This window comes from Rhinatrema bivittatum, chromosome 1, assembly GCF_901001135.1.
Source record: "Rhinatrema bivittatum chromosome 1, aRhiBiv1.1, whole genome shotgun sequence".
NCBI classification, from domain to species: Eukaryota; Metazoa; Chordata; class Amphibia; order Gymnophiona; family Rhinatrematidae; genus Rhinatrema; species Rhinatrema bivittatum.
Genome location: NC_042615.1, coordinates 286,662,443 through 286,689,527, shown reverse-complemented (window position 1 = coordinate 286,689,527; position 27,085 = coordinate 286,662,443). Strand labels below are relative to the sequence as shown.

The 27,085-nt window shown below is 45.3% G+C and overlaps 1 protein-coding gene across 1 annotated transcript in view; it reads right to left on the bottom strand.

The window, feature by feature from the left end:
* ENPEP (glutamyl aminopeptidase) overlaps positions 1-27,085 on the bottom strand; it is a 144,739-nt gene that overhangs the window by 40,666 nt on the left and 76,988 nt on the right. The window contains exons 9-11 of the mRNA XM_029596150.1: positions 25,117-25,182; positions 24,847-24,998; positions 19,988-20,073 (exon numbers count right to left, since the gene is read on the bottom strand). Of these exons, the coding sequence (XP_029452010.1) occupies positions 19,988-20,073; positions 24,847-24,998; positions 25,117-25,182 (304 nt within the window). The remainder of the gene's footprint in view (positions 1-19,987; positions 20,074-24,846; positions 24,999-25,116; positions 25,183-27,085) is intronic.

Genomic DNA, 27,085 nt, shown 5'->3' with positions numbered 1-27,085 from the left:
CAGGAAGCAATCTTGTATCTAGGACCTACCCTCAAGGTGATTTAGCATCCTTGTGCATCGAGGATAGATCTCCAGGGGTATGTGCCCAGGAGGGAAGGTTAGGAAAGCTATTATAGATGGTGATTCAATTATTAGAAAGATTGATAGCTGGGTGCCTAATGAACATAAGGGTTGCTTGGCAACTTGCCTGCCTGGTGCGAAGCTGGACTTCACGCATCACATAGAAAGGATTTTAGACAGTGCTGGGGTGGATCCTGCTGTCATGGAACATGTGGGTACCAATGACATAGGAAGGTGCAGGAGGGAGGTTCTAGAAGTCAAATTTAGGGTTTTAGATAGAAAGTTGAGATCCAGAACCTCCAGGGTAGCTTTCTCAGAAATGCTCCCCATTCCATGTGCAGAACCCCAGAGGCAGGCAAAGCTCTCGAATCTCAATGCATGGATCAGACAATAGTGCAAGGAAGAAAGTTTTAGATTTGTTAAGAACTGTGTTTCATTTTGAAGAAGGAGGGATCTGTTCCAAAAGGATGGGCTCTACCTTAACCAGAGTGGAATCAGGCTGCTAGCATTCACCTTTAAAAAGGAGATAGCACAGCTTTTAAACTAGATGATAGGGGAAAGCTGACAGTTGCTCAAAAGCACAATTCGGAATGATGTATCTTTGAAAGGGAAAATAGGGCATCCAAGTAGATAGGTTGCAATAAATGCAAAGTGTACTAGGTGCCTTTAAATAAAATTCAAGAAGATTCCAAATTACCTCTGTCAACTGATGAACAGTTTGTTAATACAAACAAAAGCATAGGTTGAAATGTCTGTATACAAATACTAGAAATCTAAAAAATAAGATAGGAGCTCTGGAGTGATTAGCACTGGATGAAGAGGTAGATATAATTGACATTTCAGAGATCTAGTGGGAGGAGGAGGAGGATAGCCAATAGGACACTGTTACACCAGGATATAAATTATATCAAAATGATAGGATGGATCAAATAGGTGGCACTATATGTTAGAGCATTGATAAAAGTTCCTCAGGAAGCAAAATGCAATATTGAGGGGCAGATTTTTAAAATTACGCGCGGGGGGGTACATTTGTTCGCGCTACCCGGCGCGCACAAATGTATACCCAATTTTATCACATGCGTGCGCTGCTGCACGCTTGTTATAAAATCCAGGGTCGACACATGCAAGGAGGTGCACACATGTGCACGCCGAGCCCTAGGGGAGGCCCGATGGCTTTCCCCGTTTCTCCGTTCCCTCCAAGGCCGCTCCGAAATCGGAGTGGCCTTGAAGGGATCTTTTTTTTTGTTCCCCCACACCTTTCCCTCCCTTCCCCTATCTAACCCACCCCCAGCTCTACCTAAATCCCCCCTACCTTACAGGTCGATACAGTTATGCCGCGTTAGAAACAGTGCGGCAGTGCTGGGCGCACCCTCGTTCCCCGCACGCACAGTTCTCTTCACATACCGCTCGATACTCTATTTAAATTGCTTGCAAATGCAAGCCGCGTCTGCGAAGCGTTAGGCGAAGCGTTAGGCCTGCGCAACCCATTTTACTGTATAGGCGCTTAATACAGCGCCTATACAGTATCCTGGGTGCGCTGGTACCTGTCATTTCAAATGTCATTTCAACTGACATTTGAAATGACAGGTACCAGGAAGTGGATGGTTTCCCCCATCCCGAAGCAAGGCGCAGGGCGAAAACTAAAACAAAAGTTGTTATATATATATATATATATATATATATATATATATATATATATATATAAATACCTAGATGTCAGTTTCCGAATCCCCCATCTCCACGCGCGTTTATCCAGGCGGCGGCGGGAGCCGGCGGGCGGGTGGGCGCGCGTTTATCCGGGCGGCGGCAGGAGCCGGCGGGCAGGTGGGCGCCCATTCATCTGGGCGGTGGCGGGAGGGCGCGCATTCATCCGGGCGGCTTCGGGAGGCGGCGGGCGGGTGGGCGCGCATTTATCCAGGCAGCGGCGGGAGGCGGTGGGCGGGTGGGCGTGCGTTCATCCAGGCGGAGGGAGCCGGCGGCGAAAGCGGCCTCCAGCAGCCCCTGCCGGCAGTGAATGAATGCACGCCTGTGTACGCCCATGCAATTTCGGCGCTCAAGGCGTGACGTCATGACGCTTGACGTCACGGCATGTGACTGCCTTGAGCGCCGAAATTGCACGGTCGTACACAGGCGTGCATTCATTCACTGCCGGCGGGGGCTGCTGGAGGCCGCTTTCGCCGCCGGCTCCCTCCGCCTGGATGAACGCACGCCCACCCGCCCACCGCCTGGATAAACGCGCGCCCACCCGCCCGCCGACTCCCGCCGCCGCCCGGATAAACGCGCGCCCACCCGCCCGCCGGCTCCCGCCGCCGCCCGGATAAACACGCGTGGAGATGGGGGATTCGGAAACTGACATCTAGGTATTTATATATATATATATATATATATATATATATATATATATATATATATATATAACAACTTTACCAAAGGCGGGGCTCGCTGCAAATGTTTGTATATATGGATCTAGCATTATTGTTTTAAGTTAATTTAAGGAATCGCATGTGTAGTGCAATGATTTGAGGGAAAGTTTGCCGTCTACCATTGCCCCTGCCTGTAACGCAGGGGTAGGGGTAGGCGGTAAGTTAGCAGGTTAAACGCGGGGCAAAACGGCAGGGTAAAATAGCGATAGTCGGGGCGCGCGTCACTGTATGGGAGGGAATAGCTAATTTGATCGTTTACATCTGATATACATGCCGCGTGCAGAAGGGGTTACGGGTCGGTTTCAAGAAGCGCTAAGGACACGTGAAACTGGAGACTGTATCACAGGATCGCCTTACGCGTCCGAATTGTGCGCCCACAGCGAGTTACAGACGGGGAATCTCCAGCCGCACTTTACAGTATCGATCTTTTATTTTGTTGAGTTACACCTGCCTCTGGCCCCGCCCATTTTTGCAAGACCCTGGATATACGCGCGTCCCAGGGCTTGCGCGCACCGCCGAGCCTATGCAAATTAGGCTCGGCGCATGCAGGGGGTGTTTTTAACGGTTACGCGCGTAACCCTTTTAAAATCCGCCCCTGAATCGTTATGGATAGAAATTCCAAGTGAAAAGGGGAATAAATTAGTAGTGTATGTGTTTTGTCATCCACCTAGCCAGAATGAACAGACAATGAAATGCTAAACGAAATTAGGGAAGCTAACAAAATCAACAGCACGGTTATAATGGGTGATTTCAATTGCCCCATTATTGACTGGGTGATTGTTACATCAGGACACTCTAAAGAAGTAAAATTCCTAGATGAAATAAATGACTGCTTCTTGGAGCAGCTGGTACAAGATCCAACAATAGTCCTTACTGGAACACAGGATTTGGTGTGAGAGGTAACAGTGTTGGAGCCACTTGGCAATAGTGATCACAACATTATCAAATTTGACTTAATAACTGGAGGCAGCACACTGAAGAAATCTACTGCAACAGCATTTACCTTTCAAAAAGTGATTATGATAAACTGAGAAAAATGGTTAGGTAAAACTGAAAGGAGCAACTGCAAAGGTTAAGAGTTCAGCTCGGGCATGGACATTGTTTAAAAATACCACCTTGGAAGCCCAAGGTGGAGGGAAGTCTAAATGATTACCGGCATGGCTAAAAGGTGATGTTAGAGAGGCTATAATATCTAAAAGAAGATCTTTAAAGAAATGGAAACGGGATCTGAATGAAGAAAACAGGAAAAAGCATAAGACATGGCAACTCAGATGCAAAGCATTGATAAGGAAGGCAAAGAGAGATTTTCCGTGGAAGCAAAATCTCATAATAAAAACATTTTCAGGTACATTTGAGGTAAAAAGCCTGCGAGGGAGTCAGTTGGACCATTAGATGATCAAAGGGTAAAAGGAACACTCAGGGATGACAAAGCCAAAGCAGAGAGACTAAATGAATTCTTTGCTTTGGCTTTCATGGAGGAAGATGTAAGAAATATACCCATGCAGACAACAGAAAAGTGCAGAACACTGTAAGTCCTCTGGTTTTTCAAAAGATTATAATTATTTTCTCATTCAAAATGATATAAATTTCTAATCTCAAAAGAACTGAAGTTCAAAAGAATTCTCAATCAGCAAGTCAAAGCGTCCCCCGACACTCCCGATTTGTACTGGAAAATCCACAACAGTGTATAAACAATTACTGCTTTGTCCCTCCTGATGCAGCTTTTCTCAGCAAAACATTGTGTCCATGTCAGAGGACACTTTGACTTGCTGATTGAGAATTCTTTTGAACGTCAGTTCTTTTGAGATAAGAAATTTATATAATTTTAAATGAGAAAATAAATATAACCTTTTGAAAAACGAGAGGACTTACAGTTTTCTGCACTTTCCTATTGTCTGCATTATATATGAAGTGTGAATTGAACTTCCTGGATACTAATTTGGCAGTGCCAGAAATCTACCCATGCCAGAAATGATATTCAAAGGTGATGATTCAGAGGAACTGCAGCAAATCTCAGTGAACCGTGAAGATATACTTGGGCAAATTGACAAACTAAAAAGTAGCAAATCACCTGGATCAGATGGTATACATTCTAGAGTGCTGAAAGATCTGAGAAATGAAATTGCAGACCTGCTAATGTACATGAAGACTGGAGGGCTGACTATGTAACACCAATTTTAAAAATGGATCAAGAGATGATCCAGGAGACTACATACCAGTGAGTGACATCTGTGCCAGATAAAATGGTACAAACTATCATAAAGAACAAAATTACTGAACATATGGATAGGCATAGTTTAAAGGGACAAAGCCAACATGGATTTAACCAAGGCAAGTCTAGTTTCACAAATTTGCTACATTTTTGAAGGTGTAAATAATCATGTGGCTAAAGGTGAGCCAGTTTATATATTGTATCTGGACTTCCAAAAATAATTTGACAAAATCCCTCATGAGACACATCTTAGAAAATTAAAAGGTCAAGAGATAAGTTGCAGTATCCTATTAGGGATTGCCAACAGTTTAAAAGATAGAAAACAGAGAGTAAGGATAAATGGCAAATCTTCCCAATGGAGAAAGGTGAATAGTGGAATGTCCTAGGGATCTCTTCTGGGACCACTGCTTTTTAATATATTTATAAATGACATGGCAATAGGAACAACCAGTGAGGTGATAAAATTTACAGATGACACAAAATTATTCACGACACAAAATTATTCAAAAAAGTTAAATCACAAGTGCCTTGTGATAAATTGCAGGACCACCTTGCGACACTGGAAGATTGGGTGTCCATATAGCAGATGAAATATAATGTGGAAAGGTGCAAGGTGATGCGTATATTGAAAAACAACCCATGCATAGCTACATGATGTTAGGTTCCAATTTAGGAGTTACCATCCAGGAAAAGTTCTGGGTATCTTAGTTGATATTACATTGAAATCATCAGCTCAGTGTGCTGTCACAGTAAGAAAGCAAACAGAATGTTAAGAATTATTAGGAAGGGAATGGCAAATAAAATGGAAGATGTCATAATGCCTCTGTATTGTACATGGTTAAACCGCACCTTGAATGCTGGGCCGGATTTTTAAACCTACGCGCGCGGGGTACATTTGTGCGTGCTACCCGGTGCGCACAAATGTATGCCCGATTTTATAACATACGCATGCAGCCGCGCGCATGTTATAAAATCCGGGGTTGGCACGCACAAGGGGGGTGCACACTAGTGCACCTTGCGCGAGCCGAGCCCTGAGGGAGCACCGATGGGTTTCCCCATTCCCTCCAAGGCCGCTCCGAAATCGGAGCGGCCTCGGAGGGAACTTTCCTTCCCTCCCTTCCCCTACCTATCTCACCCCAAAAAAAAAAAAAAATACCCCGTACCTTTATCCCAGAAGTTACACCTGCCAGAGACAGGTGTAACTTGTGAGTGCCAGCTGAGTGCCGGCGCGCGATCCCCAGCCCAGCAGCCGAAGAGAGGCCTCTGGACATGCCCCCGGACCGCCCCGCCCATGCCCCACCCCGGCCACCCATTTTTTCAAGCCCCAGGACTTACGCGCGCCGCCAGGCCTTATGAAAATAGGCCCGGCGTGCATAACCCCTCCCCCCTACTTGCGTAAATCCACCTGGATTTATGCACGTAGGCTTTTAAAATCTGCCCCACTCTGTGCAATTCTGGTTGCCACATCGCAAAAAAAAATTATATATATATAGTTGCACTGGAGAAAGTACAGAAAAAGGTGACCAAAATGATTAAGGGGATGGAACTGCTCTCCTGGGAGGAAAGGCTAAAGAGGTTAGGGCTGTTCAGCTTGAAGAGATGGCTGAGGATGGATAAGATAGAGTTCTGCAAAATCATGAAAGGACTTGAACGGGTAAATGTGAAATGGTTATTTACTCTTTCAGATACTACAAGGACTAGGGGGCACTCCATGAAGTTAGCAAGTAGCATATTTAAAACAAATTCGAGAAAATTATTTTTAACTCAACGCTCAGTTAAGCTCTGAAATTTGTTGCCAGAGGATGTGGTTAAGGCAGTTAGTGTAGCTGGATTTAAAAAAGGTTTGTATAAGTTCCTGGAGAAGTCCATAAACTGCTATTAATCAATAGAATAGTCACTGCTTGTTGCCCTCTTTAGTAACATGGAATCTATTTAATGTTTGGGTACTTGCTGTGCGCCCTTCGGTCGCAGATGGCTGCGACCTTTGCTGCTCACCTCTCTTTTCCCTGCACCAGTGATTCTCAGAGCCATGGTGGCCTCAGCCTGCAAACGCCCCCTTCCCCACAAAACTAGACCTAAAAGGGGCATACAATCTGGTCCGCATTCGTCAAGGGGACAAGTGAAAGACTGTCTTTAATACTCGCGATGGCCATTTCGAGTACTTGGTCATGCCTTTTGGACTGAGTAACGCTCTGGCCGTATTCCAAAATATGATGAATGAGATTCTGAGAGATATGCTTTACCAATGTGTGGTTGTGTATTTAGACGACATATTAATTTTCTCCCAAGATCTACAAAAGTCATCATGTAGATGTTGTCAGAGTCCTGCAAAGACTATGGGATAACCATCTTTATCTAAGATTGAAAAGTGAGCCTTCCACCAGGAGTCTGTTTCCTTTTTGGGCTACATGGTGCCCAGTAGAGGTTTCCGGATGGATCCACAAAAGACCAAAAGTATACAGGACTGGCCTCAACCCACTGGTCTCAAAGCACTCCGCCGGTTCCTCAATTATTATCGCACATTCATCTACCACTACTCTACCTTGACTGCACCACTTACTGCTATGACAAAGAAGGGAACCAACCCTTCACAGTGGTCTCCAGAAGCTGTTGCGGCCTTTCAAACCTCAAAGAGGCCTTTCTCAAAAAACCTTGCCTTCGCCACCCGGACCCTCGACATCCATTTATAGTTGAGGTTGATGCCTCCGATGTCGGTGTAGGAACCGTTCTTAGCCAGAACAGTGATACCCATACACTACACCCTTGCTCTTTTTTTTCCCGGCGTTTTTCTCCTGCCGAGAAACATTATGGCATAGGAGATAAAGAACTGTTGGCTATCGAAGAGTGGCGACCATGGCTCAAGGGGGCACAACATCAGATCACTGTATATACAGTGATCTGCATCATGCAGAGCGATTCATAGACAAGCCCGATGGTCTTTGTTTTTTTTTAATCGGTTTGAGTTTTTACTCAAGTACTGCCCTGCTGACAAGAATACATGTGCAGATGCTCTCTCACGCTCCTTCACTTCTGAAGATGTTCCGGATGCACTGCGCCATATAATCAACCCTGATAAAGTGATTCTGGCTGCTACCCATTCTGTTCCAGCTGAGAAGACAGTAGTACCTTGGACCCTGAGAAAGAAACTTCTTAAATGGGCTCATGATTCCCAATTAGCCGGTCACCCTAGGCAAGCCCATACGCTGTCCAAATTAGAAAGATACTACTGGTGGCCTTCAATGAAGGAGGACGTAAGTGCATATGTGGAATCTTGCACCACCTTTGCAAGACAGAAGCCTCTGGCTGGCTGCCCTTGGGGCCTTCTCCAGCCTTTACCAGCTCCAGAAGAACCTTGGATGCACATCACGAATGACTTCATCGTTGACCTGCCAGTGTCCAGCGGAAACACAATGGTCACTGTAGACCGCTTCTCGAAAATGGCGCACTTCGTGGCATTACTCAGACTACCATCTGCCCCAGAATTGGCAAACCTGTTTATAAGGCATATCTTTCACCTGCACAGGATGCTGAAGCATATCCTTTCGGATAGAGGTGTACAGTTCACGGCTAAGTTCTGGAGAGCTCTTTGTAAAAAATTTGATATCTCTTCAGACCTGATGTCAGCATACCATCCACAATCAAATGGTCAAATTGAAAGAATGAACAGTACCCTTAAACAGTTCCTTCGCTCCTACATCAACTCCAGACAAAGCGACTGGGCTGAGTTGCTCCCCTGGGCCGAGTTTGCCCTGAATTTGCACCCATCTGCCGCTACTGGATCAACACCATTCTAGATAGTGTATGGCCATCAGCCATTACCTCCGCTACCAATTCCCTTGTCAGTTCCATCTCCAGCAGCCCAGGCTTTGGCTGAAGAACTCCATCATCTCTGGGAACAAACCAAAGGCCTTCTGCAGAAGGCAGGACAGCGGGCCAAGAAATGTTGTGATGCTCATCACAGAGCAGCACCTCAATTCCAACCAGGAGACAAGGTATGGCTCAATATCAAATTCATCCATCTAAAGATGCCATCTGTTCGATTCGCTCCATACTGCATTGGCCCTTTCTCCATTCTCTGCCGCCTGGGATTTGTAACTTACAGCTTGCGATTACCCACTTCCATGAAGATACACAATGCCTTCCACATATCTCTCTTGAAGCCACTCATCCTCTCCGAGTTGTCAAAAAAGTCTCCAGAACCACAGCCTCTTTCTGCTGATGTTGTGCCGTTCAGTGCCCAACGCCCTCTTTCCGCTACCGGATCTACTCTGACAGGTGTGCCATCTGAAGAGGAGTTTCCTGGCGTACCCAGCTCTGCGGGTCACTACCAGGAATATCATCGTTGAGCAACCTTACTACTCTGGACTGTGTTTTCTCGCCACGCTCTGGGTATTGCCCACGTTCCAGTCTAATAAAGTCTCTTACATCTGTGTCCGTCTCAGCTGAGGCCACGCCTATCGTAGTGAGTCCCATAGGGTTCCTCCCTGTGGGCGGAGTCAGCTCTCACTATGATCCAGGGTCCGCAACCATACCAGATTATAACACTTGCCAGGTACTTGTAACTTGGATTGGCCACTGTTGGAGAAAGAATACTGGGCTTGATGGATGACTGGTTTGACCTAGAATGGCATATCTTATGTTATGTAGAAATTCTTCTATAGTGAAACCTCCGCCTGTAGACCTGGGTAATTTTCAAATTACTCTCTCAGATCAAGTATGGGATCTTGGTATCCAGCTAGTTGAAAACCTTACTATGAAAAAGTACATCAATAAATTAATGCAGGCTACGCCACGCTGCGTATATTATATTGGTTGAAACCATTACTAACTTTCAAGGACTTCCATACTGTGTGGCAAACCCTAATTTTCTCAAACTTTGACTATTGTAACTCCCTATTATAGGCATTCCTGCATATCTCTTAAAATCATTACAATTATTACAAAATGCCTCAGCAAGACTTTTATTAGGAACAAGGAAATTTGATCACATCGCACCCTCACTAATTTAACTGCACTGGCTGCCAGTACAATCCATAATATAATATAAAATATTAACATTAATATTTAAAATCATTCACTGTAGTAACACAGGACTGACAGGCATAACACTACTACGTTATAGAGATGTGCATTTGTTGTGGTTTAGGGGGACCTGAACCATGAAACAGATTTTCCCCAAGCTTCGGGGAAAATTTGTTTTTTGGGTTAGTACAGGGGGAAAGGCACATTTATTAAAACAAATAAAAACCACCCCAACCCTTAAATTTTACTGCAGAATTGGAAAAGGTACATAGAATGGTGACTAGAATGGTAAAGGGATGGAACAATTCCCCTATGAGGAAAGGCTAAAGAGGTTAGGATTCTTCAGCTTGGAGAAGAGATGGGTGAGAGGAGATATGATAGAGGCCTATAAATTAATGAGTGAAGTGGAATGAGTAAATGTGAATCAGCTATTTACTCTTTCAAAAAGTACAAAGAACAGGGAACACACAATGAAGTTGCTAGGCAATACATTTAAAACTAATAAGAGAAAATATTTTTTTACTCAATGCATAATTAAGCTCTGGAATTAATTGCCAGAGGATGTGGTGAAAGCAATTAATGTAGCTGCATTTAAAAAAGGTTTGGACAAGTTCCTGGAGGAAAAGTCCATCAACCATTATTAAGGTAGAGTTGCAGCTATCCACTGCTTATTCTTGGGATAAGCAGCTTGGGATCCTGCCAGGTACTTATGACTTGGCTTGGCCACTGTTGGAAACAGGATACTGGACTTGATAGACCTTTGGTCTGACCCAGTATGGGAAGTCTTATGTCCTCATGTTTCAAATGTAAAACAAAAGGAGCTAAAAAAATAAATTCACCAATTTATACAAAAAGTTCCAATAAAGAGTCTTTACCTGATATAATCGGTGTACCAGGAGAATAAATAAGCCATTTATATAATTCAGGTAATATATTTAAAAAACAGTATTTTAGGATAAGGTTTCTTCAAAAACAAAATTTCCTTATAAGTGAAAAACCTTGCGAGAATGCATCAGTTTCAGAATTAACCTTTGTAACAAAATTATGTAGCAAACTACGTTCTGCTACCACTAGACAATCTTCTCAAATGAAATATGTGATCAAATGTCCATGTGACAAATTATATGTGGATAAATCTATAGGTACAATAAGCACAAGAATGACTGAACATTGTAGTTGTCTAAAACATTCCTGTACAACAGCTCCTTTAGCTGTATAGTGTAAGGAAATTTCAACATTCCTTTCATAATCTGAGATTCTGTGTTAATAACTGTTTGCTTCCCGATTGGTGTGGTGTGGTGATCTGTCAAAAAAGTTAGTGTAAAAAGAACAGTTGGCTAATTCATCATTTAAATTCTCTTACACCCAATGGTCTTAATTCTCTTACACCCAATGGTCTTAATTATGATGTTTCTGTGTTTCCTGTGATGAACGGTTCAAGTGGATTCCATTTATCATTCCTGTGAGACCACTGTGTGTCAGATACAGAGCATCATATTCAGATGCATTTTCATCAAGATTTCATTGTCCCCCTGACACAGGACTGCTGAAACATTAGCTAATGTCGGGGCTCTTTCAATATAACTATCTTTAAATTTGTCTTTATTAAATGTATACATTTATAAATTATTTTCAACACTTTTTTTAGTTGCACTAGCTAAGATACACTAAGACAAGTTATTTATAAAAGCACATCTCTATTTAAAATGGGTGGATCATTCAGAAGACAAGAGAATCTATTTTATGACTGGATATCACTGGCTTGCTGATACCCTGTCATACATATTTATTCACATTTGGTGCTGTTAACTGTTTTGCTATACTAACTACCGTTGGCAAAAAAAAAATAAATAAAAAAACATGATTGTACTTATACAGAGAGTACAGACACAGAAGGGCTGGGAGATACTATACAAATGCAATACCTGTGAAAACTCCTTCAGACTGAAGACAACCCACTTCTTTTGCAGCTGACCTGAAAAGGAGCTGTGTGCTAGCAAACTCCCATGCACATTATCCATTTAGGAAAGAATGTTGAAAAGTCACTGCCTTGATGCAAAGTCCACAGGTGCTTTTGCCCATGGGCTTTGTACCAATTCTCAGAGAGAATGCACTGGTATATCTTTGTATACCTTCCCTTTGAAAATGGCTCAGGGAAAAAAAAAATACCTGCAGAGATTTACACCTGCTTTTGCTGCGGGTAATTTTTCCCCTTGAAAATAACATGCATAGATTTGAAAATGTAATGTAATGAAAATGTATTTCCCTCCCCTGATGTACAATCCTCGCTGCTGCCCTCATCCTACCGCAGCCCCCATCTCCCCAGATGCCCCTCGCCCCAGAAACCTTCCTCCTAATGCAGATAAATCTTTTAAGTCAACTTACCCAGGTAAGTGGCTTTTGAAAATTGCTTTCCTCCCCAGGGATTTCTCTATAAATGTTAGCCTGCGACCAAGACTGAAGGCCTATCAGCACTCGCTAGATTCCAGGTTAGATTTCAGATTGGCCGAGGATGTAGGAGTGTTGACAGGGTGGCACGGTCCTGTGCACAAAGGAACTACTGTAGTAGGGATCCCACTGCATAGGGGGCATGCAGAGGGCAATGTTCAAAAGTTTATACATGGGCTAATATGTGTTTACTCAGCCCCACCCCGACTACTCCTTTTATGCAGCTAAAGTACAGGTGCTGCCATACTGCATGCATATTTAGAGTAAAGTACTCATAGGGATTTCACTTTAAAATCACAGTGAAATAAGGGGGTATTAAAGTATCTATAGTCCCATCAATTTTTAAAAGGAAAATTCCTTCCTGCTACACGTATGAGTAAAAAAGCATGTACGTGGTGCTACTGGGTGCTCACTTTTAGCTCATTTGGCGGAGGTGCTCCTGGGGGCAAGGTTGAAGTAGGGATTGAAACACAGGTAATTCTGAATTTCCAAAAGCATGTGTGCTGTTTTATGTGGAAGAAATACCCACACAAAGAGAAGGAGGTGCAAGCGTCTGGGAGTATCTTTTCTTTTCTTAGCCAATTTTCAAAAGTAAAAGTATTCGCAGACTTTGCAGATATACAAGCAGCATGAAACTTTTTACCTTAATGCACCATTCTGGCACGTACTATAGCAAATCCCTCTATCTAAAAAGCACCAGAATGTAGTAGTACTATGAAAACCACACTGGCATGCAACCGTTTTAAATCACCGGCTACAGAAAGCAAATGTTGCTTACCTGTAATAGGTATTCTCACAGGACAGCAGGATGTTAGTCCTCACATATGGGTGACATCACAGGATAGAGCCCAATCACGGAACACTTTGGTCAAAGTTTCTAGAACTTTGACTGGCACCTACTGGGCACACCCTGCATCCAGCAGGGGTCTCCCTTCAGTCGTGTTTAAAAGCTATAGTAAGTGCCAAAAAATAAAATAAGAAAAACGTAATGAACCCAACACCGCGGGGTGGCGGGTGGGTTTCATGAGGATTAACATCCTGCTGTCCTGTGAGAACACCTGTTACAGGTAAGCAACATTTGCTTTCTCACAGGACAAGCAGGATGGTAGTCCTCACATATGGGTGAGTACCGAGCTGAGGATGTCCGAGAAATGCACCAAATGAACCCAAAAGACGTGCCAATAGGCAGAACACTGGGGTGTAAATTGGCAGAGGACATCCTGAAGCCTAACGGGTAGGTGGAAGGGTGTTGGTACCTCAAGTTGCAAAAAGGTTGTGCAAGACAGACTGACTGCAGATAGAATCTTGTCTGCCAGCCTTGTCAAGACAATAGTGGGCTGTAAAGGTATGGAGAGAACTCCAGGTAGCAGCCCTACAAATATCAGGAAGGGGCACCGATCGTAGGTGCACTACTGAAGTTGCCATGGCCCTGAAAGAGTGTGCTTTAACACGGTCTTGAAGTGGAATGCCTGCTTGTTGATAACAAAAGGATATGCAGTCCGCTAACCAGGAGGAAAGAGTCTGCTTACTCACAGGTTGACCCGTTCGATTGGGACGGAAAGAAACAAACAGTTGGGTGGATTTCCTGTGGGTAGCTATACAGTCTAGATAAAATGCTAGAGCCCATTTACAATCAAGTGATGCAGAGCCTGTTCTCCTGGAATGGAATGGGGCCTGGGAAAGAAGGTGGGTAGTATAATGGATTGATTAATGTGAAACTCCAATACTACCTTAGGCAAAAACTTAGGGTGAGTGCGGAGAACTACCTGGTCATGCAGAAGTTTAGTGTAAAGTGGGTAGGTAACTAGGGCCTGAATCTCACTAACTCTGCGGGTGGATGTGATTGCCAAAAGAAAAATCACTTTCCATGTGAGATAGTGAAGCTCACAGGAGTGGAAAGGCTCGAATGGTGGTTTCATGAGCCGACCCAAAACCAGGTTAAGGTCCCAAGAAGGGGCCGGAGGGCGCAGTGGAGGTTTGAGGTGGAGCAAGCCCTTCAGAAAACGTGTGACAAGGGGTTGCACTGAAATGGGAACACCCGCAACACCTTTATGGAAGGCAGCTACCACACTAACATGCATCCTAATGGAAGAAGTTTTTAGACCTGATTCTGACAAGTGCCAGAAATAGTCTAGAAACTTCATAGTGGAACAAGTAAAAGGATCAAGTGACAGGGAAGAACACCATGACTTAAACCTGTTCCATTTGTAAAAATATGATTTTCTCGTGGAAGGCTTTCATGAAGCAATCAAGACACGGGAAACTGGCTCTGAAAGGTTGAGTGGCTGGAGGTGGAGGAAGGAGGAGAATCCCGAGTCGGCAGACATTTCAGGGTAAGGCGAATTACCAACCCCAAAGGAACAGCTGGTGCCTGTCTTGATCCCTACGTCATCAGGAAGGTGATCGGCAGATCACCTTTGCCCTCACTATGTCACAGGGGCCGACGATCGGCATGGCTTCGGCAGCGCGGTGGCAGCAGCTGCGCGCCGCAAGAAGGGGCGTTTTTAAAGCCCCTCTAACGTCCCTTCCTGATGATGTAGGGATCAAGACAGGCACCAGCTGTTCCTTTGGGGTTGGCCCCTGTGACATAGTGAGGGCAAAGGCGATCGGCGCCATTTTGAGTACTGGCATCAGACGGCCGACGTGCAGGAGGTCGCTCCTGGACCCCCGCTGGACTTTTGGCAAGTCTTGTGGGGGTCAGGAGGCCCCCCCAAGCTGGCCAAAAGTCCCTGGGGGTCCAACGGGGGTCCCGGAGCGACCTCCTGCACTCCGGCCGTCCGATGCCAGTACTCAAAATGGCGCTGATACCCTTTGCCCATACTATGTCACAGGGGCTACCGGTGCCATTGGTCAGCCCCTGTCACATGGTAGGAGCACAAGATGGCACCGATGGCCATGTGACAGGGGCTGACCAATGGCACCGGTTGCCCCTGTAACAAAGGCTATTGGCGCCATGATGAAACCGGCACTGAGGGTGTGAGTGCAGGGGATGGCTCCCAGCCCCCCCCCCCCCCCCCCCCGCTGGACCACTAGGGAGTTTTGGTAAGTCTTGGTGGGGGGGGGGGGGCCATGAAAGATCCCCTATTGCTGGAGGTCTAATGGGATGGCTATATTTGCTTATGTTTTATTATTGTTATCTTTATAAAACGTGTTTCTGATTTATATGACACCATATTTTCTGTTACAAAGAATATACTTCGTTAAAATTTTGAAAATTTAATAAAGATTAAATATAAAAAAAAAAGGTTGAGTGGCTGAAGAATTAGCCTTTCAACATCCAGGCAGTCAAGGACAAGGCCTGAAGATTGGGGTGGCGTAGGCACCCGTCGTTTTGAGAGATCAGAAGCGGGTCCTTCCCCAGGAGAATGTGCCTGCGAATGGAGAGGTCCTGAAGAATCATAAACCACACTTGGCGTGGCCAGTGAGGGGCTATCAGGATCATGCTTCCCTTGTCTTGACGTAACTTCACGAGAGTCTTTGAGAGAAGTGGAAGTGGAGGGAATGCATATAGGAGACCAGTTGCCCATGAGAGGGAGAACACATCTCTTGGTAGTGAGTGTTGGCTGCGAGTGAGAGAGCAAAAGTTCTCTACTTTGCGGTTTTGAGGTGACGCAAAGAGGTCTATGTGAGGGTAACCCCAACGCTGGAATATGGACTTCGCTACTGTGGGGTTGAGGGACCACTTGTGTGGTTGAAAGGTGCAACTCAGCTTGTCTGCCAACACATTGTCCACTCCTGGCAAGTAGGTGGCCCTGAGGTACATCGAATGGGAAAGGGCCTCCGCCCATATCTGTGCAGCTTCCTGACACAGGAGGTAGGAGCCCGTTCCCCCTTGTTTGTTGATGTACCACATGGCCACCTGGTTGTTCATCTGAATCAGGATGATCTGGTTGGAAAGACGATCCTGAAACTCTCTGAGAGCATATCTGATTGCTCGGAGTTCCAGGAAATTTATTTGGTGTCTGGCTTCCTCTGGAGACCAGGTGTCTTGAGTTTGCAAATTGGCAACATGTGCTCCCCAGCCGAGGTTGGAAGCATCGGTGGTAAGGGCTATTTGAGGATCTGGAGTCTGGAAAGGTAGGCCTTGGAGGAGATTGATTTTTCCACCAAGCTAGAGACTGACGAAGTGGGTTGGTGATGTGGACAATGGTTGATAGTGGTTGAGTGAATTGAGTCCATTGTGACCTTAGAGTCCACTGGCATGTGGCCATGTTACCCCAATGGCCAAGCGGGCCATTGGGGTAACATGCACTGAGGACACCATGTGCCCCAGTAAGATAAGGAAATGGTGAGCAGTGGAGCGTTGTCGAGACTGTAGCTGGTATGCGAGAGAAGTGAGAGTGAGAGCTCATTCTCGAGGCAGAAATGCCTTTGCTTTGAAGGTGTCCAAGTCTGCCCCTATGAATGACAAAGTTTGAGATGGGAGTAAGCACGATTTTGTGTAATTGATGAGAAATCCTAGAGAGATCAGAGTGTGTAAGGTAAGACGTTGGGACGTCAAAGCAGCTTGCTGAGTGGGAGCTCTGATCAACCAATCGTCAAGATAGGGGTAGACGTGAACACCTTGGGTCCTGAGGAAGGCTGCTACTACTACGAGACACTTGGTGAAAATTCGTGGTGCAGATGCCAGGCCGAATGGGAGCACTCGGTATTGATAGTGCTTTGGGCCTACCAGGAATCTCAGAAATCTGCAATGAGACGGAGTTATCGCAATGTGTGTGTAAGCATTCTGGAGGTCTAGAGAGCAGAGCCAGTCTTCCCTTTGCAGAAGAGGAAGGAGGGAACCCAAGGTTACCATCTTGAACTTTTTTCATTGGAGGTACTTGTTGAGGGCACGCAGGTCCAGAATTGGATGAACGCCGCCTGACTTTTTGGGGATTAGAAAGTGCCAGGAATAGAATCCGAGGCCCTGTTGGGAGTAGGGCACTGGTTCGATTGCTCTGGATCGAAGGAGGAGGGAGACTTCCTGATCCAGGAGTAGTGAGTGGTCTGATGTTCCCCATGTCAGCCAAGGTGGGGAATCCAGTGGGATGGAGAGAAAGTTCAGGTGATAACCTTGAGAGATTATGGCAGGCACCCACTGGACTGAGGTGATTGTGTGCCATATGTTGTTGAAATGGCACAATCGACCTCCCACTGGTACATGCGGTAGTGGAAGCTGGCTGCTGCTCTCTATGAAAGAGTCAAAAATCAATGCAGGGCCCGGCTGAGGAGCTGCCTGTGGTTATGGCTTACGAGGTTGTTGGGACTGGGCCTTCTGGAAAGGCTTAGTGGAGCGACCTCTAGATGGTAGTGGATAGGACTTCCTTTGATGGTAGAATTACTTTTTGGAGTCCTTTCTGAATGCTTGCTTGGCCGGATATTCAGAAGGCAACAAAGAGAGCTGGCGAAGAGTCTCATGATGATCCTTGAGCTGTGCCACTGTTTTTTGGATCTGTTCACCAAACAGATTGTCCCCAATGCAAGGCAAATCGGACAATCTGTCCTGGACTTCAGGATGTAGGTCCGAAGACTTAAGCCAGGCCCATCTTGCAGAAATAGCAGCTGCAGATACCCTGGAAACGGTGTCAAAAATGTCATAAGATGACCTTATTTCATGTTTTCCCGCTTCAAATCCTTTGTGATCCAGGGGCTTGTTGTTGTTCCTGGAATTGCTGAGGCAGGGACTCCACAAAGTCCTGTATTTGCTTGAATAGGACCCTGTTGTACTGGGTCATATAAAGTTGGTAAGAGGTGATCTGAGAGATAAGCATTGATCCCTGGAAGACACGCTGACCAATGGCATCCAAAAATTTCTGCTCTTTGTCTTGAGGGAAGGAAGAATGAGGTTTTGAGCGCCGGGCCTTCTTTTGGGCAGATTCAACAACCACGGACTGGTGATCCAATTGAGGTTTTTGGAACCCTGGAGCTGACTGGACCAAATATGTAGTATCTGCTTTCTGGTTGACTGGTGCCACCGAACCAGGGTGTTCCCAATACTTCTTCAGAAGATCCAGAAGAACTTGATGGATAGGGATATAGGTGATTTCTTTAGGAGCGTCCAAAAATTGTAGAAGCTCCATCATCTGGTGTCTATCGTCCTGTTCAGTCTGCAGTTGGAAGGTAACTAACTCAGACATTTCCTTCACAAAATTAATGAAGGACAAGTCCTCTGGAGGAGAATGTTTCCTGCTCTCGGTAGGAGAGGATGGTGATGGTAAATCATCGGTACCCTGGGTCGAATCGTTAGTCCATGGATCATAAGGTTCATCACCGGCCCCTCCAGGAACCTTAGAGGGTCGGAACGAAGGTATCTCCGAAGGTCCCGGTCTAGGCTCTGAAGGCATCGAGGGAGTCACCGGAGGCATCGATGAAGGCACAGAGGGCATCGATGGACGGATCGGCGGCACCGATGGCAGTAACTGTATCGGTGACATCGATGGTTGAGGCATCAGCAGGACTCCCGATGGAGGAAGATGGAACGGTGTTTCTCCTCCCGATGACAGAGGAATTGGAGAGGGCACCGGAACCAGCGGTGTCCCCGGATCCATCGGAGGGAAAGCAGCTAGTAGCGCTTCCATCCTTGAGAGTAGCGGTGCCAGGGCTACCAGAATTGGATCGGTGGTCGGTTCGGGAATTGGCACCGGCTTCAGCATCGGAGGAATCTGGAATCTTTGCATTGCCTTGCCGATGGCATCCTGAACCATTCGGTCCAGCTCTTCATGGAGACCTGGAGCGACCTGCCTCGGTTCCAGAAGGGGAGAAGGAGGCAGAGGCGTAGCCGGAGGGACCACCGTTAAAAGCGGAGTCGCGGCTCCCATTACCCGTCTGGGTGAGGGTTGCCTTCATGACCCGGACTCAGAAAGGGTCGATGCCTTTTCTGAACAGGGTTTCTTCGGCAGCGGCTTGGACGATGGCGAGGTCGATGATTTGCCTTTGTCGATGGTCCGAGGCTTACGGTGTTGATGCCGATGTTTCTCTTGACGATCAACTCGGTCCTGAGGGGGAACAGAGGTAGTTGATTGCCGGGAAGTCGACACTGGACTGACACTGGTCAGTGCCCGATACTGGTGCGATGTGGATGGTGCCGGTTCGGATGACGTCGAAGCTATGGATGGAGTCGGAGTTTGAGACCGAAAGAGAAGTTCCATCTTCTCCATTCTGGATTTGCGACCTTTTTGGTGTCATTAATGCACATTTGGTACAAGTCAGGACATCATGCTCACACCCTAGGCACATTACACAGACTTTATGGGGGTCTGTGATGGACATTATGCAAGCGCAGTCAGGGCACCAACGGAACCGCGACGCCATGGCCATCCAAAAAATTGAGCTGCGGTGCGGTTGACTGCCAGCAGGCCACGAGGGTAAAACTCAACGGTACTCGACCAGAAACAGGGAAAAAAACTTACCGGATCACCGCAGACGTAGAATGTTCAATAGGGGGACCCCTTTGGGGTATTAACTAACAAGTAATTCCATGAGGAAAATTCCTGTCAGGAATCTCTATAGAGCTCTTTAACCCGTGTGGTTACTGCTGTGCGGAAAAAAGAAGACTGAAGGGGGACCCTTGCTGGTTGCAGGATTAGTGCCATCCTGGGCATGCCCAGTAGGTGCCAGTCAAAGTTCTAGAAACTTTGACAAAAGTGTTTCATGATTGGGCTCCATCCTGTGATGTCACCCATATGTGAGGACTACCATCCTGCTTGTCCTGTGAGAACAGCAGTGCAAGAGTGAATTGTAAATTGTTTCCATTCTAATGTTAACATGCACCTAATTCTAAACGTACGCACTTTCATAAAGCTTATTCGGTTTTTTTTAATGCATTAATGATCATGTTTACCTGCAGTCTCAGACTTATTGTAGAATACATTCTCTGTTTTGTTGGTGGATATGTAGTACCATTTCACTGGAATATTCCACACATAGCTGGAAATGGATACACACACACACAGATGACATGCTGTACAAACTGATGTACACAGAAGCACAATTCAATTGTCATTTCTCAATACTTCATTACGTTTGTTATTCATCCTTCTGTAGGGACACTCAAAATGAGTTACAAAGTTAATCACACAGTGGTGCAAGATATAACAAACAGAAACCACATATAACTAAGTCTAGCAATTAGCATAATTATCCTGACAAGAAAGAACCCCATAAATCTCAACCTACTACTCCCCACCCAAAATATAGCATAAAAATATCTGCTACGACATCTTAAACAAAGTTATATACTTTATGCAAAATATCAGTTACCCTTTTATCTGTAGGCAATACTGGTAACAGGTAAACTATAATGTTAAATGGTTTGGATAATATGCAATCTACTTTGTCAAATTTTCACAGCTGGAAAAAGCCTTTAAAGATGGACACAATGACATAGAAACAAGAGAAAGGACATATTCTGAGGACAATTTAAAAAACCATTTACATGGGTAAGTACCGGATTTACTTGGGTAAATTGGCCTTGTCTGAAAACTGCCCTCCTCACAGCGGCTGAAAAGCACAGGCAAGGAGCACAACGCGCAAACCTTCAGCTGCATTAAAGGGGCGTGTTTAGATCGGGGGGAGGAAAACCATCAGGTCATGAGCAGACAACATTTTCAAAAGCACGCGCTATTTTTTCCCACCTCTCAACTGCCTGCAGAAAAGAGAAGAGTCAAAGTACGTGGGTGGCTTTAACGCACTTACTCTACCTGAATCTTCAGAGTGTACACTCATCGGCCCCAGATTTTCAAAAAGGGAACACCACAAGGAGTTTACTCATTAAAAAGGAGTTTGCAGGTCATTGGGGTTTGAAAATAAACTCCTCCCCACCCATGACAAGAACAGTATCGGCCCGATTTTTAATGGCCCGCATGCGCAAAAACCAGGGGCTATGCGCGCAGCTGGGCCTTGCATGCGCAGTGCGCATTTTAAAAGGCGCCCAGTCACGCGCGCAACCCCTGTTACGCACACAAGAGCCAGGCCTTGGGAAAGGGGTGGTCCGAGGGGCAGGGAGAGGGTGGTCCGGGGGGCAGGGCGGGGCAGGGCTGGAAGTGCTGGTACAGTGGCCATTTGCCGCTGTGCCAGTGCATGCAACCTACTACTGCTCCTTTGGAGGAGCAAAGGGTAAGTTAAAAAATTGGGGGTACCTAGGATAGGGGACAGGTAGGAGAGGGGAAGGGGAAGGGAGGTCAGGGTAGGGGGTAGGTCTTAAAAGTAAAATATTGACTGGGTGAGGGATCTGAGTGAAATAGTGTGACTGCAGGCTGAAGAACCAGAAGGGTCTCGATAACCTGCAGCTGGACTAGGCAAACTGGTAGATTAATTGGTAAAACTGGTAATTTCATTGCTTCATGCATGCTAGAAAATCTCCTGACTTACGTGTGTAAAAGACAACTTATGGGGGGGTAAATGCTTCTAAAATACGTGTGTTAAATATACTCATGCACCACCTTAAAATTAGACATAAAAATTCAAGGGGATATTAGTTTCACACACTTATCTGTCTAAATTCTGACTTACCTGGCTAATTAGCAGCCTTGCTGTACTTAGCCAGATAAGATCTGAGTTATCCGGCTAAGTATCGGCAAACCTGCTATTTAGCCAGATAAGTCTTAAAAAGCTGCTTATTCAGCTAAGTCAGATAGCTGGATAAGTCTAAAAAGCACTTATTTGGCTTTATGATTTAGATGTATCTAGCTATCTGACTTAACTGGATTAGTAGAGTTTTTAAGACTTAGCTGGATAAATTGTTACTTATCCAGATAAATGCTGCTACATAGTTGGATAACTCAGAATTTATTCAGGTAAGTACAAAATGTATTTATGCATTTTTTTACATGCGGGCGCGTGTTCCCGGAAATAATATTTTACACATTTTATAACTTACATTCATTGTGTGCACCCATATATAGATGTATATGGGCGCATGTGCGCACGTTTTAAAGTTATCCTCTCATGTGCATAGTAGAGATGTGAATCGTGTGCCCGATCGTCTTAACGATCAGGTTCGGATGGTGGGAGGGAAAAATCGGATCGTTAGAGATTGTGAATTGGAATTGTTCCGATTCCAATTCACATTGTTAAATTTTTAGTGAGGCCTGAGCAGATAAACAAAACTCCACCGACCCCCCCCCCCCCCCCCAAAAAATGTTTAAATTACCTGGTGGTCCAGTGGGGGGGGGGGGGAGTTCCCCGGCGCGATCTCCCGCTCTCGGGCCATCGGCGCCATTTTGGCTACCATGATAAAAAGGCGCGATGGCCCGAAAAAACCCCCCACCCCGACCCTTTTTCAATTACCCCTTTGCTTCTCCCACCCTCCCGACCACCCCCAAAACCTTTTAGATGTACCTGGTGGTCTAGCGGGGGGTCCAGGAGCCATCCCTTCAATCGTGCCAGTGCCGGTGCTGGAGGTTTCAAAATGGCGCCGATCGCCTTTGCCCTTACCTTGTCACAGGGAGTGACCGTCGCTCCCTGTGACAAGGTAAGGGCAAAGGCGATAGACTGGCAATATGGCGCCGATCGCCTTTGCCCTTACCTTGTCACAGAGAGCGACCGTCGCTCCCTGTAACGACCGTCGCTCCCTGTAACGATACAATATAAATGCTCCTGACGATAAATTGTGGGCATTTTATTGTATCGTGTACACTAACGGTTTAGAATGATTTTAAAATTATCGGACGATAATTTTAATCGTTCAAAAACGATTCACATCCCTAGTGCATAGTCAGTAAGCAAGTCATGGGATCTTCATGCACTGTGCTTGTCACCATACCCCTTACTCTAGGTCTTGTGCTCTTCCTGCTACTGTTGTTGCCCTTTGCCCCTCTTTTGGTGCCATGAAGTCCCTCGTGTCTAGGGATGCTGTTTCCTGTGCTGCTGATGCCTGAAGTAAGTTTCAAATACCTTGGATGGAAAATCCCAAACTTGGGTCAAAAATAGGATGCATTGCTCCCCCCAATGATTTTAAAAGGAAACAAATGAAACAAATAAAATGACCCAACTAAAATAGGAAACGAGGCTGGAAATCTGAACTGAATTTTTTTTCCATGCACACCAGTAGTGTATGTATTTTGAGATTTTATGCTTTTTCTCTAAAAGGTGAATTTTCACAAATTTTGTGCATAAAAATCAGTATATATGCGTGTAAATAATATATACTCACATATTTTATAAATCTCAAAATACTCACGTAAGTAAGAGTCCATGTGTAAACTTGAACATGTAAAAAAGAGTGGGACAAAGGCATGCCGGAGCAGGACTAACATTTTCACAAGCAAGTTACTATTTTATGAGCAATTTACACAGGTAGATTTGATAGCTTACTCGTGTATATTTATACTGCTGGGTAGCTGGAGTGATAGTAAACGTCTTAAAAGGGAAACACTGATCGGGTGGTAGGGTCTGGGTGAAATGGTGGGGCTTCAGTCTGAAGAGCCAATGACCTGAGGATGGATGGGTGAACTGGTAGACTAATTGGTAAAAACGGTAATTTCATTACTGCATGCATGTTAGAAAATCACTCGACTTACACACATAAAATCCGATTTATGAGGGCTAAATTATACAGGTAAAATCTCCACCGTATATTGTTAAAGTAAGACCTAAAAATATGTATTAGGGATGTGCATTCGTCTACGACGAATTAGACAATTTCAATGAAATTGTGTAATTCATCCTGGTTCGGCCACCCCAAAAAACAAAGGGAATTTCCCTGAAATTTCGGGAAATTTTGTTTTTCAGGGTTAGTGCTCACTAACCCGAAATTCGGGGTGGCCGAAAAAAAAAAAAAGGCCTGAACCGCGGGAAACTGAAATTTCCCGCGGCGGGCCGATAACGAAGGCCAAACCAAAAGGTTCGGCCGAAGCACATTCCTGTGAGTATAGAAGTTGTATGGTAATTATCCGGATAATTCTGATTTATTTGGATAAGTCTTGAAAGTGGCACTTAACCGGATAAATTCTGACCTAGGTTCCAATTTATTTGGCTACACAGAAGCAAAGCTGCTACCTAGCCAGATAAGTCTTAAATCGCTACTAATCTGGCTAAGTCAGATAGCCAAATAAGTCTCAAATAGAGCTACTTATCTGGATAAGTAACATTGTATAAGACTTATCCAGCTATTTGACTTAGGTGGATATATAGCATTTTAAAACTTATCCAGCTAAATACATGCTTATAGTTTATATTTGCATGTAATTTATAACCTGCGCATATTATATATGCGCAGGTTATAAAATACAGAAGTAGATTTTCTTCACATATACAAGCATGTATGGGCATGTGTGCAGCTGTTTGAAAGTTATCCTTCTTGTATGCATCTTGTAAGTGTGCACCCTCTAAAACAGAGAATATTATGATTGATTAGACATGTTAAAAATTAAACAATTATTACTGCCACATCCTACCTTTGCTCAGTTCATTTGTTAAAAGTTACTTTTCTTGCATACTCACTTTCTCCACAGTAAAATGTCTTCAGAAGCTAAAGTCATTAGCACCTTACTCACAGTGCCAGATCTTAGCAGAATTATCCTGGGCTTCAGTTAAATATTAGCTCAATTTATTACAAATTTCTAAACTTCTTAACAAACACGTGCTGAAAGTGGTTTATTATCCCACAGCAGCATTCATTTTTTTTATCGCAGGAAACTCATGCACGTGGCAGCCTGCGGCTATTTTCTCTGGTATGTGCAATGAAAGTGAGACTCTTACTTCAGGTCAGAAGGAGGCTGAGATGAGTCTGCATTAGGGTCCAACAGGAACCGCTTCTGGGAGACCTTGGTTTTGGACTCCACGTTTAGCACAGGGTAGCCCATCTGCCTGGTCCAAGTGTCCATCACATCTTTCACTGGTTTACCACTTGCCTAAATATATCACATCAACATATTACATTTAGAAAAGTAAAACAACCATCGCCCACCACTCCCCCCCCCCCCTTCCCTAGCACACTATGACAAGAGTGATTGTTGCTCTAATGAATACCTCTTCCATGGCTGCCCAGAAATGATCAGTTCGGGCGTTCTGGAACTCAAATTTCTGTAGGTACATCTGTCAAAGCAAATGATAAAAATAAACATTCATGAATTCCTGGGACACCAGCATATACAACATATCTGATATATTCTACAGTGGAACAGTGGAAGGTTATAAAGTTTCCTTTTTATATGTGTAACCCCTGGGTGGGACGGGACCTTTAACTTGTACCCAGGGGGCATATAGAAAAAGAGAGATGGAACCTTTCTGCACAGTTGTCTCATTTTCTCCACGGACAGCAATTTCACTCCGAGTGGGGGGAACAATAGTTCCAAGGCTCTTTTGCGGAAGTCCCTATACAAGTCCCTCTCCATCCTTGTAACCAGCGCTAACAACAATCACAGTCCTTGACATCCAAAAAGCACACTGAGAAGCAATGTGGTTTCCAACTTCTTTTACTGATAGTTTATTATATGACTGAGGAATATTTAAGCTTCATTTCGAGTTTCAAATAAAGTCAATAGGACAGCAGAAAGATTAATAAACTTGTGACCTCATTCCTTTAGCAAAGTCTCTGTATTCTTGGATGCACTCTTCTTAACACTTGATCTCTTTCTCTTCCCAGTTACTCAAGTTACTCAGATCTGATAGAGTCAAATCCTCCATTCCCAAATTCCAATGTTTATCTCTGTTCTCTCCCCGTTGTGGAGTGGTTAGAACAAAGTCCCAATATTCTCATACCTTCCCTGAAGTTTTAGTTACTTTATCTCTCTCTCTCTGGAAGCACCTTGGGCACTCTTCTCTCAAGCAAAACCTCTGCTCGAGTCCCCAGTGTTTAAAAAATACCTGCAGATCTTTCCTTCCTCTGTGAAAGGCAAAGATTTAGTCCTCCCAGATACTGTTCCAGTCTTCAGGCTGAAGGAGTAATAGCATGCTGCGGGTATTCCAATCCTTACCCCTCGATAAAGCCTTACACAGGAATTGGGAGGTCAGGCAGGCCTTGGGCCTGCCTGGCCGATGTAATATGGTGCCAGGCTCTCTGGTAGCCTGGTTGACCGGGGGAGGGGGGGGGGGCAGGGGTTGAACTTGCCACCCTTCTTGGGCTGGCTGGCTGCGTTCAGCCGTTGGGGTAGTTGTGGTTTAAATTTAAACCATTGGGAACCGATTGGTTCCCCGGGGGGCTGGTGTAGTCGGGCATGGGAGGAGTTGGGGCTGGGCTCTTGGTGCGCAGCCGAGCAAGCGCCACTTGCCTGATGCTGCACGCGACGCGACATCCTGCCCGCCCGTCCCTATTTGTTCATTTTCTTGTTCGAGGGTTATGTTGTCGCAGCTAGACTGGGGGGTGGCGGGTAGCCCGAGCTGATTGGGGTGGGGTGGTAAGGCTGTGTTAACGGCTGTCTGACTTGACGGGTGTCATGTCAGGGATTCCTAACACAACAACTGGGTGCAGTTGTTGCTGGTACAACTCCTTTCTGGACGGTGGCGGGGGGGTCGACATGCTCAGCCCCTTGCTAGATGGTGGCGGGGGTCATGGGACGTGCCTTATTGATGTCACTGTTTCAGGGTGGGTAGCCTGGGAAGCCCGTCTTGCTGGACTGTGGCGGGTGAGCGGTGGGGGTTTATTGTCATGGTTACCTGGCTTGGGCTCCTGGGTGTCTTGGGTAATAAAGCTGCGGCCTGTTTGATCCCATTCCAGTTGTTGTGTATTTATCCGACTGTTGTGAGGGGACGGGCGAGGGCAGAAGCGTCTGTCCTGGCTACCCATATTATCCCCAATCCTTTGTGAATAGCATACCAAGGATCTCAAAAGGAGAACTCTTAAAATAAAATTGGCTTAAGAGAGTAAAATAAGAAGAATCGGGTCTGACAGGAAGCTGATACCAAAAAAAGAAAAATACACCACCAGTTTTAAAAGACGCTGAACTATAAATGCACTGCAGGATATAGAGGGTTCCTGTCTGCAGGAAAATCCAACTTC